This window comes from Eurosta solidaginis, chromosome 3 (genome assembly GCF_040869045.1).
Source record: "Eurosta solidaginis isolate ZX-2024a chromosome 3, ASM4086904v1, whole genome shotgun sequence".
Taxonomy (NCBI): domain Eukaryota; kingdom Metazoa; phylum Arthropoda; class Insecta; order Diptera; family Tephritidae; genus Eurosta; species Eurosta solidaginis.
The window spans coordinates 20833238-20849913 of NC_090321.1; the positions used below are offsets into that span (position 1 = coordinate 20833238).

The 16676-nt window shown below is 34.8% G+C and overlaps 1 protein-coding gene across 1 annotated transcript in view; it reads right to left on the reverse strand.

The window, feature by feature from the left end:
• Positions 1–16676, reverse strand: part of side-V (sidestep V) — a 494192-nt gene that overhangs the window by 72091 nt on the left and 405425 nt on the right. Inside the window, exon 10 of the mRNA XM_067777067.1 lies at positions 8135–9091. Coding sequence (XP_067633168.1) covers positions 8135–9091 — 957 coding nt within the window. The remainder of the gene's footprint in view (positions 1–8134; positions 9092–16676) is intronic.

Genomic DNA, 16676 nt, shown 5'->3' on the forward strand with positions numbered 1-16676 from the left:
GCAATAAAAATTGTTTTTTTTTTATTTTCGATATTTTAGGAAAAAACTTCTACAAATTTTGTTACTTTAACTATGCAAGCCAATATCAAGTAGAATCTAAAAAAGTTCGAAAATTTTTAGAGATTGTCTTCAAACGTTTTTTCGAATATGCTGTTTTGTAACTCAATACAATTTATGCCCAGTTTTTCAGTGCGAGGTTTTACTACAGTTAAAGTTAACTAGAGTTTAACTTTGCTACTTTGCTCGATAACATTAAATTTTGCAGCTTATCTCAGCTAAACCGGCTGAAGTGGCAGGGTTGTACTCTAATCAAATTTAACTATAGTATACGCACTAAAAAACCGGGCATAAGTCTAACAAAGCAGAAGTTTTGGATTTCTCAAAATTCGTTTTGATTTTTGACCGACTCGTTTTCGGAGCGCTTTTAAGATGTTCTTCCAAAGTGTAAAATGGAAAAATATCCGCAACAGCCTTCGGAGAAAAAAAAAATTGTGAAAAAGAACAGCGGATTTTGGGAGAACTCGTATTTGTTCTTGATTGGACTCAAACTGATTAGGATAGAAAACTGCGTATTCAAAAATTTCAGAGTACTCCAAAATTTTTAAAAAACTATCTCGAATTTTCGATTTTTTCGTAATTGTTTTTGAGAAAGGTTTTTCAAAGTTTCTATTAGGAAATTCACATAATTTTTTTTTAAATACCAAAATCAAAATAAAAAAGTAAATTGACGAAATTTGATAAATGTTTCCACTGCAATTTACCTGTTCGCAGCTGTAAGTACCCGGCAACAAAAACGTGTAAGTATTTATATCATATTTAAGTCATTCCACGGCAGCGATGCTTCCTATGACAGCTATATCGTAGATTAAAGCAATTATTGAAGACTACTGGCAAATCAATTATAGTGAAATCGATTTTTTTATATTGAACCGTTTTCATTGCTCTCAAGACAACAACAGTGCAACGAACTTATTTTTGTCAATTTAATTGCTTAAAGGCGTTAAAAGTATAAGTCTTAGTCTTGGTAGCCTATTAGCAGTATACATATCATCGTTTACTAGAGAAAGTATCCTAAGTCAGTCAACAGGAGTGCACCTCAAAAAGGTTTTGCAAGCATGTTAATGAAATAAAAGGTAAATTTTTTGTTGGGTACTACGTAAGCAGTACTACTATATCTATGTGTACGACAAAGCAATGTGCTGAAGGAAGTAAAACAAAAGCTTACAAGCCGCTAGATAAGCAGTTAAATTGAATCAAAAACCAACTAAACAAACCAGGTGGCAACCACAACCAACTCACGCAAAAGCACTGACAAACACATGCACAAAAGTAATAGGGCGAATGTAGAGGATTGCTTTTCAGTTGCAAGTTCAAAACAATATATATGTATACTTGAGAATGGCTAGATATTTCTAGTTAACGCACACTAACATTTGTTTAGAGATTGTAGCCAGACTGTAGGGCGTTTAGAGTTTATTTTTTATTTTTTTTTTTTATGTACTTATACGTATACTACGTTTGGTGTTCGTATGCTTTTTTACTTATATGCGTGCACGTTAGTAAAAATGCATATAAATGCTTAAGCTAGATATATAGGCTTTTAAGCACGCTCTCACACTTTTAAATAAACAATGCAGCACCAAGTTTTTTTTATTAAGTTTGCCTTTTTTACTTTTATTTTATTTTTTTCTTTACCAAACGCTTCTCTCTAATTCTAAGCCTAACATGGTATGCCCGCACTTGCCTAACACTTATGGTTACTTGAGTTGTTAGTCTTAATTATTAAGAGTCGTTTGTGTTTGTGCGGTTGTTTCAGTTTTACTTTTACTTAACAGCACCTCTCACTATACAAACATACAGTGGCAATTTTAAAAAGTGGAAAACAATTTAAGAAAAAATTGCTAAGAAGTTTGGAATAGAAACAGTGAAAACCAATCTCAAAAACTTTTTCGAAAATATTCGAAAAATCGAAGAAAGATTACGAAAATTTCGAACTTGTTATTGCGAACTGTCTTAGCTATTTTGAGTATGCAGTTTTGTTGCCCAATCAATTTTATTTTAACAAAATATAGAAGAAAAAATTGCTAAGAACTTTGGAAATGAAACCAATCTCAAAAACGTTTTCGAAAATATTCGAAAAACGATTACGAAAATTTCGAACTTGTTATTTCGAACTTTCTTAACTATTTTGAGTATGCAGTTTTGTAGCCCAATCAATTCCAGTTTAAGAAAATGTATTAGTTTAACAAAATATAATTACAGGTCTCCCAAAACTAGCAATGACTTTTAACAACTTTTTTCCGAGGGTTGTTTTAGATTTGCTTCCATACAGGAAAAGTTGTTCATACTATGTATGGAGGTAAAAAATTCACGTGAATATTGAGAAACCTATGACTTGTACTTTTGTAGACCCATATTGATTGCGGTGCAAAAATGCAAACAAACAAAATTCGAAAAACTTTATGTAAATTGTTCAAAATTTTCGTCAAAATTTTTCGAAGTTACTTTTTTTTTGAAAACGTTTTTACGCTAGTTTCCAAAGGCTTATATTCGAAATTCATGAATTATTGTTCTTAAATTATGGAAAATAGAAAATAAAAGAGTTTGGTTGACGAAATTTGATAAACATTTTCACTGCTGTTTATGTGTACGCTGCTGTATGTAGGTGTGCGCTTCTATATACAGTGAAACTTCTCTTAGCATAAAGCCAACTTCCGCCAGGTTAAGCGCCGCTTATTTATTCGAAATTAGTATGCGAAAGCGACTAAGCATGTAATCGAAAAGACTTCGAACTTTTAAAAATTGGCCATTATTAGCATAAGTTAGCGATGAGTAATCGGTTTTTAATCGAAAAGTTAACGATTTCCTATGCAAAAAAGAAAACTTTTCGATTTATTTGAAAAAAATTATCCATTTGTTATGGAAAGGTTATCGGAGTATTAAATGCCGATAGTGTCATCGATTTGCTACAGAGAACTTATCGATTTGTTATCGAATTTTTATCAAAATGTGATTTACTTGCCATCGAAAATTACACGGTTTCTTATCGTACCGTTCCCAATTTGTTATTGGCTTGTTAAGAATTGTTTACGACGACTCGTCGACGATAGATACGGACAGATACGTTAGTAATCCGTCGATAAGAAACCAATAAGAAGAGGATGACTCGGAGTTGTTAGGCCGATAACTAGTACATTATAGTTTGCTTTTGATTATAAAGCAAAAATAAAATAGTAACTTTCCCATATCGTGAGAAATCGTTGAGAATCCGACGAAGCTCCTTTCACAAAGCTCGATACAGTACGATTTTGACATTAGTCCATCGATTTACAAAGGCAAATTATATGGAATTTTTATACATGTGTATATGTATTTCACCGTACTGCCACCTTGTATGGTTCCGCGATGGTTAAGAACCATGATTGAGACAGTTGAGGATGCGTTCTAAAGCTCTGCCAAAGGTCGTAGTTGTCACTTCGCATGATATCAAAACGTTAAAGGCGACTCTTAAAAGCACGCACCGGGTAAGATTCTGCTGTAATTTCGAACAAGCACGATTTCTTTATGACGAATATTACTATGACAAATTAATTAAAAATTTAAATAAACATATAAACCATATTGAAATTAACTTGCTCCGCATAAAAGGACTCTCTGAAACTGTCTGGAAAGTCTGAAATCTCGATGTACGTCATGTTCTGTTTTTGAATATTTGTTGTAAGGCCTTCTATTTCTACGCCAGCGGCAAACGAGTTGACATAATTTTACTCCGAAGGCCGGTAGGTACACTTCTTATCTACAAGTTTCTTCACCACCAAGCGTGTTGGTACAATACGAGTTCAATTCTGGCTCAACTTTTGTTGAGCAAGCATTTTAAAGCCAATATATGGGGCATCGCTCCTAAATGGGCAAATATGTTTTTCAGACTTGAAGATATCTAGGCCCTAGACACAGGCTTTAAATTGCTTAGTATATCTAGATAATTGCAGAGTATATCTAGACAGTTTGAATTTTCCTACACTATCCTCCAGCCGTGCACTTGCAGCTCAAAACATAGAGCTTCTCTTAGTAAATTAATATAACGGCTTAAATACCACGAAAGGTGGTAAAGTTCCATCAAATCTTTATTAATTGAGCCACGCTAATTGTGAAAACTTGACAAGTACCTAATTTCGGTACTAAACATTTTTTTGTTCGTTAATGTTTTGTGGCTTCACGGTGCTCTCGAGGCAATGAAGAGAGATGAAGTGTAATAAGTGCCCTCTAGCTTAATTTAACTACACAAACAACTGAGAGTGTGTTTTTTTAATGTAAGTGTGAGAATTTCGTTTTTGGTTCTTTTGGTTTGTAATGTACATTAGTAGTTATATAAATAACATGAAATACGAATGTACATTAGGGTGGCCCTTATTTTCCAAAGTGTTCCGATCAAGAATCCCTAGACCCCCTAGAAATATGCGAATAGCCTAAAAACTAGAATTTACAAAGTTTTAGGTCAATCGAAAAAGGGTTAGAGGTAGCGTAAAGAGCTGGAAGTCCTGAAAACTGACGAATTTTTACAATTTCTTAAATTTGGTCAACCCTACTTCATTTGTTATGGGAGAAACGAAATTTATCGTGTTATTATATTAGTAAGTTCTAGAGATATTTGGCTTTCAAATAAATCTAAAACAACAAAAATTGGTCAAATAATAATAAATTTATAAAATAAATTATGCCTTAAATACGGTGTCATTACTTCAAGAATGTGTATATAATTAGTATACGTAAATGAGTTTGTTTTAAATTTATTTTTTATACATTTTTTTTGTAAATACATTTTTAAAACATATACATATATTTTGTGAAACTTTAGCTGACACGTATATTATATGATATTATTTCCAAGGATCTAATTAATGATGATTTAGTATGTGATTCAAATTGTTTTTTGTAATCAGTTACAACTTGTAAAAAATATTGTTTTTCTTGTTCGTCATTTGTAAGTATTCTGCTATATTCTTCCATAAGCTTTACTCCCCGTTCTGCTGCGTCGTTAACTACTTTTATATTTATAACAGTATCCTTAGCTCTTCTATAGGATCCTGTATCCCCCCCAGTATAGTGGATCTACCTCCAGAAATTGAGATGATATCCCAAACCGACCAAAAAATGAATTGTATTTCCTGTTACAAAATCGTGTAGTTCTTTTTCTATGAATTTATTGATTTCACTGGGCCTTAAGTGTAACATCTTTAAATTTTCTGTTTCCTTGTCGCAGTTGTCTATGCTTTTGATTTTTCCACAATCTTTTTCTTCGTGGTACAAGAGACGTCATCATCGAACAATGCGAATGCAATACATTCTTCAGACAGGTGCCATAGGTGGTTACAAATCTTTTTTATTGCAATGTCAGATATTTTTTATTAACATTTCTGTATTTATAAATTTCTCTAATAAAAGATAAATCTTGAAGAGGTGCTCTATGAGGATTAGTACAGTAAAACCAAAGCTTAACATAGAATTGTATAACAAACGCGCATATACTTGCTATCGAATTCTCTTCATACTTCGTTAGTTTAAACTGTTCACCAAAAAAATAGATTTTTAAGCAATACAATGCCTTAGACATCTACCAAGCATGATGAGTGGGCTTTGGTGTACGAAACTTTATGCCATCACTTGCTCCTAGACATATAGACGTTAATTCCAATAATTCCCTATAGTCATCTCTTACTATTTTGTTTTTCAACTATTCCTTAGAGGGTTTTTTAAGATAGTATCTTTGCTATCGCTTAAAAGTAATTTTGTTATTCGTTATTTTGTAGCAAATCTCTAATCGAGGTGTTTGCAATTTTCTTGAAATCGCCGAAATAACTGTACGTCCTTACTAGTATTTACTGGAAAATAACTCTCAGCAGAATTTCATAAATATGATGACGACAAGTTAGATAAAAAAACTTTCCCTCAAGTTTTTTTTCTAATAACGTTGCAGCTCCTTTTATAACGCCTGTGTTAACCGATGACGTATCAAAACAACAGGCCACAATATCATCCTTCAGATCCCATTCAAATAACAGTTCATACAACGTGTCAGATATTTCCGAGCCTGTTGCTAATTTGTTGCTCCTATTAACTGTTCACCATTCCTGTAAGCAACAAAAACTGGTAGTCGTTTCACCTTTTCACGACCTGTTATTTGTGGAAGTGGTTTTCCATGCCAATGCAAATTGCCGCAATTTATCTATTTAAAAAAAACCTATATTCAAAATTTGTTCATTCAAGAGCAGTATAGTTTTAATAAGAAAACGACAAAGAAATTTTTTGTAGTTGTTTGCAATTTTAAAATATATATTTTCATTTCTTTATACTTTTTTTAAAATTTCTTTCGACATGCTTGTTGCAAGAAAAAGTTGCAGTGCAGGCTTGAATTTGTTGTGGCATCACGCATTTCGAAAGAAAATTTATAAAAAAATATATGTGTATACTTTTTCAAATAAATAAACTTATGTATTTGTGTATACGATTCACTGATAAACACATTTGCACAGACTTAATTTACTTTTCATATTTGTTTGTCATAAGCAATATATACTTTGCCCTGTAACTCTGTTATTGATCGACCGATTTTGAAGATTGTGGCCATCTTAGAAAAGTAAGAAAACACAGATCTTATTACGGTATGGAAAAGCAGCAAATTTTCGTAGGGTTTAGAAATATGGAACCCTGAATAACGAAATTGTAAAAATTCGTAATTTTTCAGGATTTCAAGCCCTTTGCGCCACCTCTAAATCTTTTCGATTGGCCTAAACCTTTGTATATATTCGTTTTTGAGCTATTCGCATATTTTTAGGGGGTGAGATCAAGAATCCAAACATTTTTTTTCCCTCCATACAACGAAGGGCCACCCTAATGTAAATACGTATGCAGGCGTATATGAGTTACTGTTGACCTTTTGACTTTAATTAATTTAAACAAAAAATGCTACAAGACACAAATGAGTGCAGCGCGTTGGTTTCTCAATTGTGGCAATGGAAAAATTTTAATTGAGTTTTCTAGAACTGCGGCGTGAGTGACTGAAAAGTGTACCCCAAAGGACCTAAAAGTATCTGCGCTGTATAAATTTATACATAAATATATATATGTAATGCATATATATGTATGAGTTAGTGGAAGTGTTGAGCAAATTTTAACGATTTGTATTGAATAAATTTTTGATTGAATTTTATTTAATGAACCAAGCAAAACAATCAGTTTAAGCCAAAAATATAGTTGTATTTTAAAATTTTTTTTTAATTTTTGACATGTCGAGCAACATGGAACCTAACGAGAACAGTTGACCTATTTTGTTAATTAATATAATTTTATTATTTTAGAATTTTAAGAAAAAACTTCTTATGAAATTTGTAATTGAAACTATGCATACCAATCTCAAAAGCGTTTTCAAAAAAATTCGAACTTTTTATTTGGAGCTCTCAAATTTTTTATTTCTTTTTTTTGAGTATGCTGTCTAGCATTACAATGCATTTTAGTCTAACAGTTTTCATGGTGTTGCAGATTATCTTTTATATATAAAAAAAATATTTCACGCTTTGTATGGAGGAAAATCTAAAACACGCTTTGGAAACAAAATTTCAAAAATCAATGCGACCTAGAGAGACCTTTTTAGACTGAAATTGATTGCGGTACAAAACTGCATACCCAAAGGAATTAAGAGAACTTCAAATGAAAACTACGAAACTTTCATAAAATTATCTCGAATTTGTAATATTTTCGAAAACATTTTGAGATTGGTTGACATAGTTTAAGCTACAAAATTCAATAGTTTTTTAGATATCAAAACTGAAAAGAGGAAGAATTTAATTGACGAAATTTTTTAAAATATGATGCTGCTATTTTTTTGCTTTCTACTGTAAATGTGTGTATATTTCTTTCCATAAACAGAAATACCCAAAAACTTGCAAATACATATTTACCACTTAATTTATATAAAAAAAAAATTCATTTACGGCCTTTTGCAAATTTGTTCCAGACACTCATAGCAGTTCGAACTCGAAAGTATACATATATAAATAAATAAATACGCACAAATATACGTCGGGGAACACATACGTACACATATACGCAAACATTTTGTATCAATATTTTCACTTACCTGCCGGTTGTATGTGATACCAACAAGGCTCACTATGACCCATTGCATTACTCGCCACACATGAGATTGCACCAAAGCTGTCATACGAATCTATATGATAGCTATAGATATTATGTAGCGGTGGCAACGATGTTGGATGAGTGGTTATTGTGGCAGCGCCCATTGTGCGATGATGTTGCTTTTTATGTAGCGCAGTTGTCAGTCGTTTACGTTCGACCACTTGAAATTGATTGCTATGCGGATGGATGTCATGTCCGGTAGCAGTACCACCGTCAGCACCTCCACCGACTGCAATGCGTCCCTGTTGTTGATGTTGATGCGCTAACAATTTTTGTGGTTCATGTGGAGGATATAGTTGCTGTTGTGTAGGCTGCTGTTGTTGATGCTGACCATGATGTTGTCGATCTAAACGATTTTTATATATCAAATTTGAATAAACCATACGTGTATGTGGTGACTGTTCATTTGCTGACAGCTGTTCATCATCATCCGCTGAATGCGATTGCTCAGCATTTTCATTATTTTCCATAAAATCGCCAGCATCATCATTATCAGCATCATCATCGTATTCGTCGACATATTGTGTAGGCGTTTCATGTTCAGCGCCATTTTCAAAATGTATATTAGACCATGCGTTGCCGCTATGACTGCCGCTTGCCGCAGCAATACGTCCATGTCGGCCAAGCAGAAATTTTTGTGTATGACCATGTTTCCGTTTGCTACGCTGATAATATCCGGTTACAGTCGCTCCTTCATCCGGATACAAGTGTAGCGGCATAGAGGCTGGCGCTGTTGCCATCGTTGTAGGCAATTCAATGAGCCTCTCTAGTGAATTGTTGAAATGCCATCTGTAATTTAGATTATCAAGTGGATTCGAGTCCACTTGACACGTAATATTGATGGTTTGTTTGAGGGCGGCGCGTATAGTTGTCGATTCAGATTTGCATACGGGCGGATCTGCGGGCAAAATAGATGGAGAGATACATACTTAGTTAGAGATTTTGTATGATTTTTTTTTATAAATTTGATATGTCCTCATATTTAGGCTGTTTGGCTTATTAAATGTATTATACTTATAGCTTTGGGCCAAATGAGCGCTCAAAGCTAAAAATAATTGAAATCACAGAGAGTTGCGCTGATTAAAAATTTTGTATTTTAATGTTGGGGGAAATTCTAAATGTAGCATAAAATAAACTCAACTACATGAATCGGAAAACAGGAAAAGTAGCATAGTAACATTTAAAGTTACCTTGAGCTGATCAGTGCCCGAATCGTCTCATATATGCAATAATAACATCCCTGAGGGGTAGTCAGTAACTAGTCATACAATTTCTGGTTCAGAACTAGACATAATAGACCGTTTGGATTTCATATTGCATATTTAACATGTATGTCATAAGACGATATACTTAATAAACTCCGTATACTAGCTTTAAGGAACTTCGTTCTTTCGTTCCACTTTAAAAGCATTCCCACTGGTTCGGTATGATCATACTGGAAGCAATTTGTAGAATTATATTCCGGCACATTTTTCAACTAATTCGGAACTATGCAACGGGGAAAATTTTCGCGGCCTAGGATATCGCCAGTTGAAAGCATGTAAAAGAGATATAGGGCGAACTATTAGTGGTTCTGCATGCAGTAGAATTGCACCAGCTTTGAACTAGAGTTTTTCCTTCGGGGATGGTACAGTGCCGGGCAGGGTATCAAACCAAAGCAATTTTTTTGAAGAGATTGAGGCTTAAGTTGATTTCCCAAATCAAAGGTATGGACTTGCGAGCTTATAAACTAGAACTTTGTGAAATAAGTTCAATTTATGTATTACTTAAAAGCGTAAAATTGTATGCATGTGCTTATTTTAAAGGGATACGTTTTTTTTCTTTCAAGTTTATATGACTTTATTTTCGAAAATCTCTTCGGATGTTCGTTGTTAACACTTGCAGATATATAAAATGCCATTTAATTGAAAAAAAGGAAATCACGACCGTATTTCTGCTCCTTTAGTTTTTGGAACACCTTAATAAAAAAAACAAGTAAGGAAGGTTAAGTTCGGGTGTAACCGAACATTACATACTCAGTTGAGAGCTATGGTGACAACATAAGGGAAAATAACCATGTAGGAAAATGAACCGAGGGAAACCCTGGAATGTGTTTGTATGAGATGTGTATCAAATGAAAGGCATTAAAGAGTATTTTATGAGGGAGTGGGCCATAGTTTTATAGGTGGACGCCATTTAGGGATATAGCCATAAAGGTGGATCAGGGTTGACTCTAGAATGCGTTTGTACGATATGGGTATCAAATGAAAGGTGTTAATGAGTATTTTAAAAGGGAGTGGGCCTTAGTTCTATATGTGGATGCCGTTTCGAAATATCGCCATAAAGGTGGACCAGGGGTGACTCTAGAATGTGTTTGTACGATATGGGTATCAAATTAAAGGTATTAATTAGGGTTTTAAAAGGGAGTGGTGGTTGTTGTATAGGTGGTCGCCTTTTCGAGATATCGCCATAAAGGTGGACCAGGGGTGACTCTAGAATGCGTTTGTACGATATGGGTATCAAATGAAAGGTGTTAATGAGTATTTTAAAAGGGAGTAATCCTTAGTTCCATAGGTGGACGCCGTTTCGAGATATCGCCATAAAGGTGGACCAGGGATGCCCTAGAATTTGTTTGTACAATACGGGCATCAAACGAAAGGTGTTAATGAGTATTTTAAAAGGGAGTGGGCCTTAGTTCTATAGGTGGACGCCGTTTCGAAATATAGCCATAAAGGTGGACCAGGGGTGACTCTAGAATGTGTTTGTACGATATGGGTATCAAATTAATGGTATTAATGAGGGTTTTAAAAGGGAGTGGTGGTTGTTGTATAGGTGGTCGCATTTTCGAGATATCGCCATAAAGGTGGACCAGGGGTGACCCCAAAATTTGTTTGTACAATATGGGTATCAAAAGAAAGGTGTTAATGAGTATTTTAAAAGGGAGTAATCCTTAGTTCCATAGGTGGACGCCGTTTCGAGATATCGCCATAACGGTGGAGCTGGGGTGACCCTAGAATGCTTTTGTGCAATATGGGTATCAAATGAAAGGTGTTAATGAGTATTTTTAAAAGGCAGTGGGCCCTCGTTATATAGGTGTTCGCCTTTTTGAGATATCGCCATAAAGGTGGACCAGGGGTGACTCTAGAATGAGTTTGTACGATATGGGTATCAAATTAAAGGTATTAATGAGAGTTTTAAAAGGGAGTGGTGGTAGTTGTATATGTGAAGGAGTTTTCCAGATATCGACCAAAATGTGGACCAGGGTGACCCAGAACATCATCTGTTGGATACCGCTAATTTATTTATATATGTAGTACCTGCCAAGATTTTAAGGGTTTTTTATTTCGCCCTGCAGAACTTTTTCTTTTTCTTCTACTTAATATGGTAGGTGTCACAACCATTTTATAAAGTTTTTTCTAAAGTTATATTTCGCGTCAATAAAACAATCCAATTACCTTACCATGTTTCATCCCTTTTTTCGTATTTGGTATAGAATTATGGCATTTTTTTAATTTTTCGTAATTTTCGATATCGAAAAAGTGGGCGTGGTCATAGTCAGATTTCGTTCATTTTTCATACCGAGATAAAGTGAGTTCAAGTAAGCACGTGAACTAAGTTCATTAAAGATATGTCGATTTTTGCTCAAGTTATCGTGTTAACGGCCATGCGGAAGGACAGACGGACGACTGTGTATAAAAACTGGGCGTGGCATCAACCGATTTCGCCCAGTTAACGTCATAAAATCTATGCCCCTACCAAATTTCAAAAGGATTGGTTAATTTTTGTTCAACTTATGGCGGTAAAATTATCCTAGAGAAATTAAATGAAAAAGGGCGGAGCCACGCCCATTTTGAAATTTTCTTTTATTTTTGTATTTTGTTGCACCATATCATTACTGGCGTTGAATGTTGACATAATTTACTTATATACTGTAAAGATATTAAATTTTTTGTTAAAATTTTACTTTAAAAAAAATTTTTTTTTTAAAGTGGCCGTGGTCCTTCTCCAATTATGCTAATTTTTATTATGCGTACATACAGTAATAGCAGTAACATTCCTGCCAAATTTCATCATGATATCTTCAACGACTGCCAAATTACAGCTTGCAAAAGTTTTAAATTACCTTCTTTTAAAAGTGGGCGGTGCCACGCCCATTGTCCAAAATTTTACAAATTTTCTATTCTGCGTCATAATATCAACTCACCTACCAAGTTTCGTCGCTTTATCTGTCTTTTGTAATGAATTATCGCACTTTTTCGGTTTATCGAAATTTTCGATATCGAAAAAGTGGGCGTGGTTATAGTCCGATATCGTTCATTTTAAATAGCGATCTGAGATGAGCGCTCAGGAACCTACATACCAAATTTCATCAAGATACCTCAAAATTTACTCAAGTTATCGTGTTAACGGACGGACGGACGGACATGGCTCAATCAAATTTTTTTTCGATCCTGATTATTTTGATATATGGAAGTCTATATCTATCTCGATTCCTTTATATATGTACAACCAACCGTTATCCAATCAAACTTAATATACTCTGTGAGCTCTGCTCAACTGAGTATAAAAAAAAAGTTTAGGTATAAGGTTAAAATTGTAAAAATTTTGAGCCTTAGGGCCAGATTATGTATGACGACGTGACACTTTGCGACGCTGTCACTGACATTAGCATTCAACACTTTAAAATAGTGAACATTTCACAAAAGTCTCTCAGGCCCACTGTCTGCCTTTTCAAACGTGAAAATATGATTGGTTGCGTTATACATAATATACCCCTAAATCTGAAACTTTTTTGTACTACATATTTATATGACAGAACGAAATTTGGTTTAAAATTTAGGATATACCGGTTTTTACTAAAAAGAGGGTTTTAACGGTTTTAACAGAAAAAGGAAAATTGTGCTGTCCGCCGTCAGATTTCTAGTCGAAGTGGTCTGTATGAGGGTCGTGCGCTCCACACACTGATCTATCACATCTGTATAACGAAACACATCATACTATTTTCTACGTATAACATAATATTTAAAAAAAATCATATTTGCCGTGCCGCACTTTTCACAAACATTTTATTTTATTTTTTTTTTTTTTTTTTTTGTTTTAGATTTTCGATTGTAATCTCAAACTTTTAGGTTTTATTTTAAACCCAGAATTATATACAAATTTCCATTTTTAGATTTTTAAACTTTTTTTAGTTTTGCTGTTCAACCGTAACTGTCACTAAGTTTCATGTTTAGAATTTTTTAAACTTTAAAGTTTTTTTTTTTTAACTTTGAGAGTTTTTACACTAATAGCACAGTGGAGTTTAAAATTTAAACAGAATTTAATTAAAAAATGTGAAGTAGTAAAATGATTAGTTCCCAATTTAGTACAACAAAGTTTGAATATGTTTCGGAATCATTTATAATTTAGCCTAAAATTTTTAGTCATGCAATATAACAATTCGGGGTTTTCTAGAAAAATACAAAAAATGGTTCCACAAAACAAGCCCTAAATTTAGATGCGGCTTGAGGAGGCCTGAATAGTTTTGCGTGATATATAACATGATTTCAGACCCTTTCTTTCACATTTTCTAAACGCACGTTCTATTTTAAGCATGAGTTTCTCTAGCTAATTAGGCGTAATTACAAGCCTTTAAGTAATTTTAGCTTAGAGTTCATCGCAGTGTTTGAAAACAAAACTAGAAACAACAAGTAAGGAAGGCTAAGTTCGGGTGTAACCGAACATAACATACTCAGTTGAGAGCTATGGAGACAAAATAAGGAAAATCAATCTAGGGTAACCCTGGAATGTGGTTGTATAACATGTGTATCAAATGAAAGGTATTAAAGAGTATTTTAAGAGAGAGTAGGCCATAGTTCTATGGATGAACGCCATTTAGGGATATCGCCATAAAGGTGGACCAAGGGTGACTCTAGAATGTTTGTACGATATGTGTATCAAACGAAAGGTGTTATTGAGCATTTTAAGAGGGAGTGGGCATTAGGTCTATAGGTGGACGCCTTTTCGAGATATCGCCATTAGGGTGGGCCAGGGTGACTCTAGAATGTGTTTGTACGAAATGGGTATCAAATGAAAGGTGGTAATGAGTATTTTAAAAGGGAGTAATCCTTAGTTCTATAGGTGGACGCCTTTTCGAGATATCGCCATAAAGGTGGGCCAAGGGTGACTCTAGAATGTTTGTACGGTATGGGTATCAAACGAAAGGTGTTACTGAGCATTTTAAGAGGGAGTGGGCATTAGGTCTATAGGTGAACGCCTTTTCGAGATATCGCCATTAGGGTGGGCCAGGGTGACTCTAGAAGGTGTTTGTACGATATGGGTATCAAATGAAAGGTGGTAATGAGTATTTTAAAAGGGAGTAATCCTTAGTTCTATAGGTGGACGCCTTTTCGAGATATCGCCATTAGGGTGGGCCAGGCGTGACTCTAGAATGTTTGTACGATATGGGTATCAAACGAAAGGTGTTACTGAGCATTTTAAGAGGAAGTGGGCATTAGGTCTATAGGTGGACGCCTTTTCGAGATATCGCCATTAGGGTGGGACAGGGGTGACTCTAGAATGTTTGTACGATATGGGTATCAAACGAAAGGTGTTACTGAGCATTTTAAGAGGGAGTGGACATTAGGTCTATAGGTGGACGCCTTTTCGAGATATCGCCATTAGGGTGGGCCAGGGGTGACTCTAGAATGTTTGTACGATATGGGTATCAAACGAAAGGTGTTACTAACCTTTTTAAGAGGGAGTGGACATTAGGTCTATAGGTGGACGCCTTTTCGAGATATCGCCATTAGGGTGGGCCAGGGTGACTCTAGAATGTGTTTGTACGATATGGGTATCAAATGAAAGGTGGTAATGAGTATTTTAAAAGGGAGTAATCCTTAGTTCTATGGGTGGACGCCTTTTCGAAATATCGCCATTAGGGTGGGCCAGGTGTGACTCTAGAATGTTTGTACGATATGGGTATCAAACGAAAGGTGTTACTGAGCATTTTAAGAGGGAGTGGGCATTAGGTCTATAGGTGGACGCCTTTTCGAGATATCGCCATTAGGGTGGGCCAGGGGTGACTCTAGAATGTTTGTACGATATGGGTATCAAACGAAAGGTGTTACTGAGCATTTTAAGAGGGAGTGGACACTAGGTCTATAGGTGGACGCCTTTTCGAGATATCGCCATTAGGGTGGGCCAGGGGTGACTCTAGAATGTTTGTACGATATGGGTATCAAACGAAAGGTGTTAGTGAGCATTTTAAGAGGGAGTGGGCATTAGGTCTATAGGTGGACGCCTTTTCGAGATATCGCCATTAGGGTGGGACAGGGGTGACTCTGGTATGTGTTTGTACGATATGGATATCAAATTAAAGGTATTAATGAGGGTTTTAAAAGCGAGTGGCCCTTAGATGTATATGTGAAAGCGTTCTCGCGATATCGACCAAAATGTGGACCAGGTGATCCAGAAAATCATCTGTCGGGTACTGCTAATTTATTTATATATGCAATACCACTAACAGTATTCCTGCCAAGATTCCAAGGGCTGTTGATTTCGCCTTGTAGAACTTTTTCATTTTCTTCTACTTAATATGGTAGGTGTCACACCCATTTTACAAAGTTTTTTCCAAAGTTATATTTTGCGTCAATAAACCAATCCAGTTACCATGTTTCATCAATTTTTTCGTATTTGGTATAGAATTATGGCATTTTTTTCATTTTTCGTAATTTTCGATATCGATAAAGTGGGCGTGGTTATGGTTAGATTTCGCCCATTTTTTATACCAAGAAAAAGTGAGTTCAGGTAAGTACATGGACTAAGTTTAGTAAAGATATATCGGATTTTGCTCAAGTTATTGTGTTAACGGCCGAGCGGAAGGACAGACGGTGGACTGTGTATAAAAACTGGGCGTGGCTTCAACCGATTTCGCCCATTTTCACAGAGAACAGTTACCGTGATAGAGTCTATGCTCCTACCAAATTTGAGAAGGATTGGTAAATTTTTGTTCGACTTATGGCAATAAAAGTATTCTAGACAAACTAAATGAAAATGGGCGGAGCCACGCCCATTTTGCAATTTTCTTTTATTTTTGTATTTTGTTGCATCATATCATTACTGGAGTTGAATTTTGACTTAATTTAATTATATACAGTAAAGATATTAAATTTTTTGTTAAAATTTGAATTAAAAAAAATTTTTTTTTAAAAAGTGGGCGTGTTCTTCATCCAATTTTGCTAATTTTTATTTAGCACATATAGAGTAATAGTAGTAACGTTTCTGCCAAATTTCATCATGATATCTTCAACGACTGCTAAATTACAGCTTGCAAAACTTTTAAATTACCTTCTTGTAAAAGTGGGCGGTGCCACGCCCTTTGTCCAAAATCTTACTAATTTTCTATTCTGCGTCATAACGTCAACCCATCTACCAAGTTTCGTCGTTTTATCTGTCTTTTGTAATGAATTATCGCACTTTTTAGGTTTTTCGAAATTTTCGATATCGAAAAAGTGGGCGTGGTT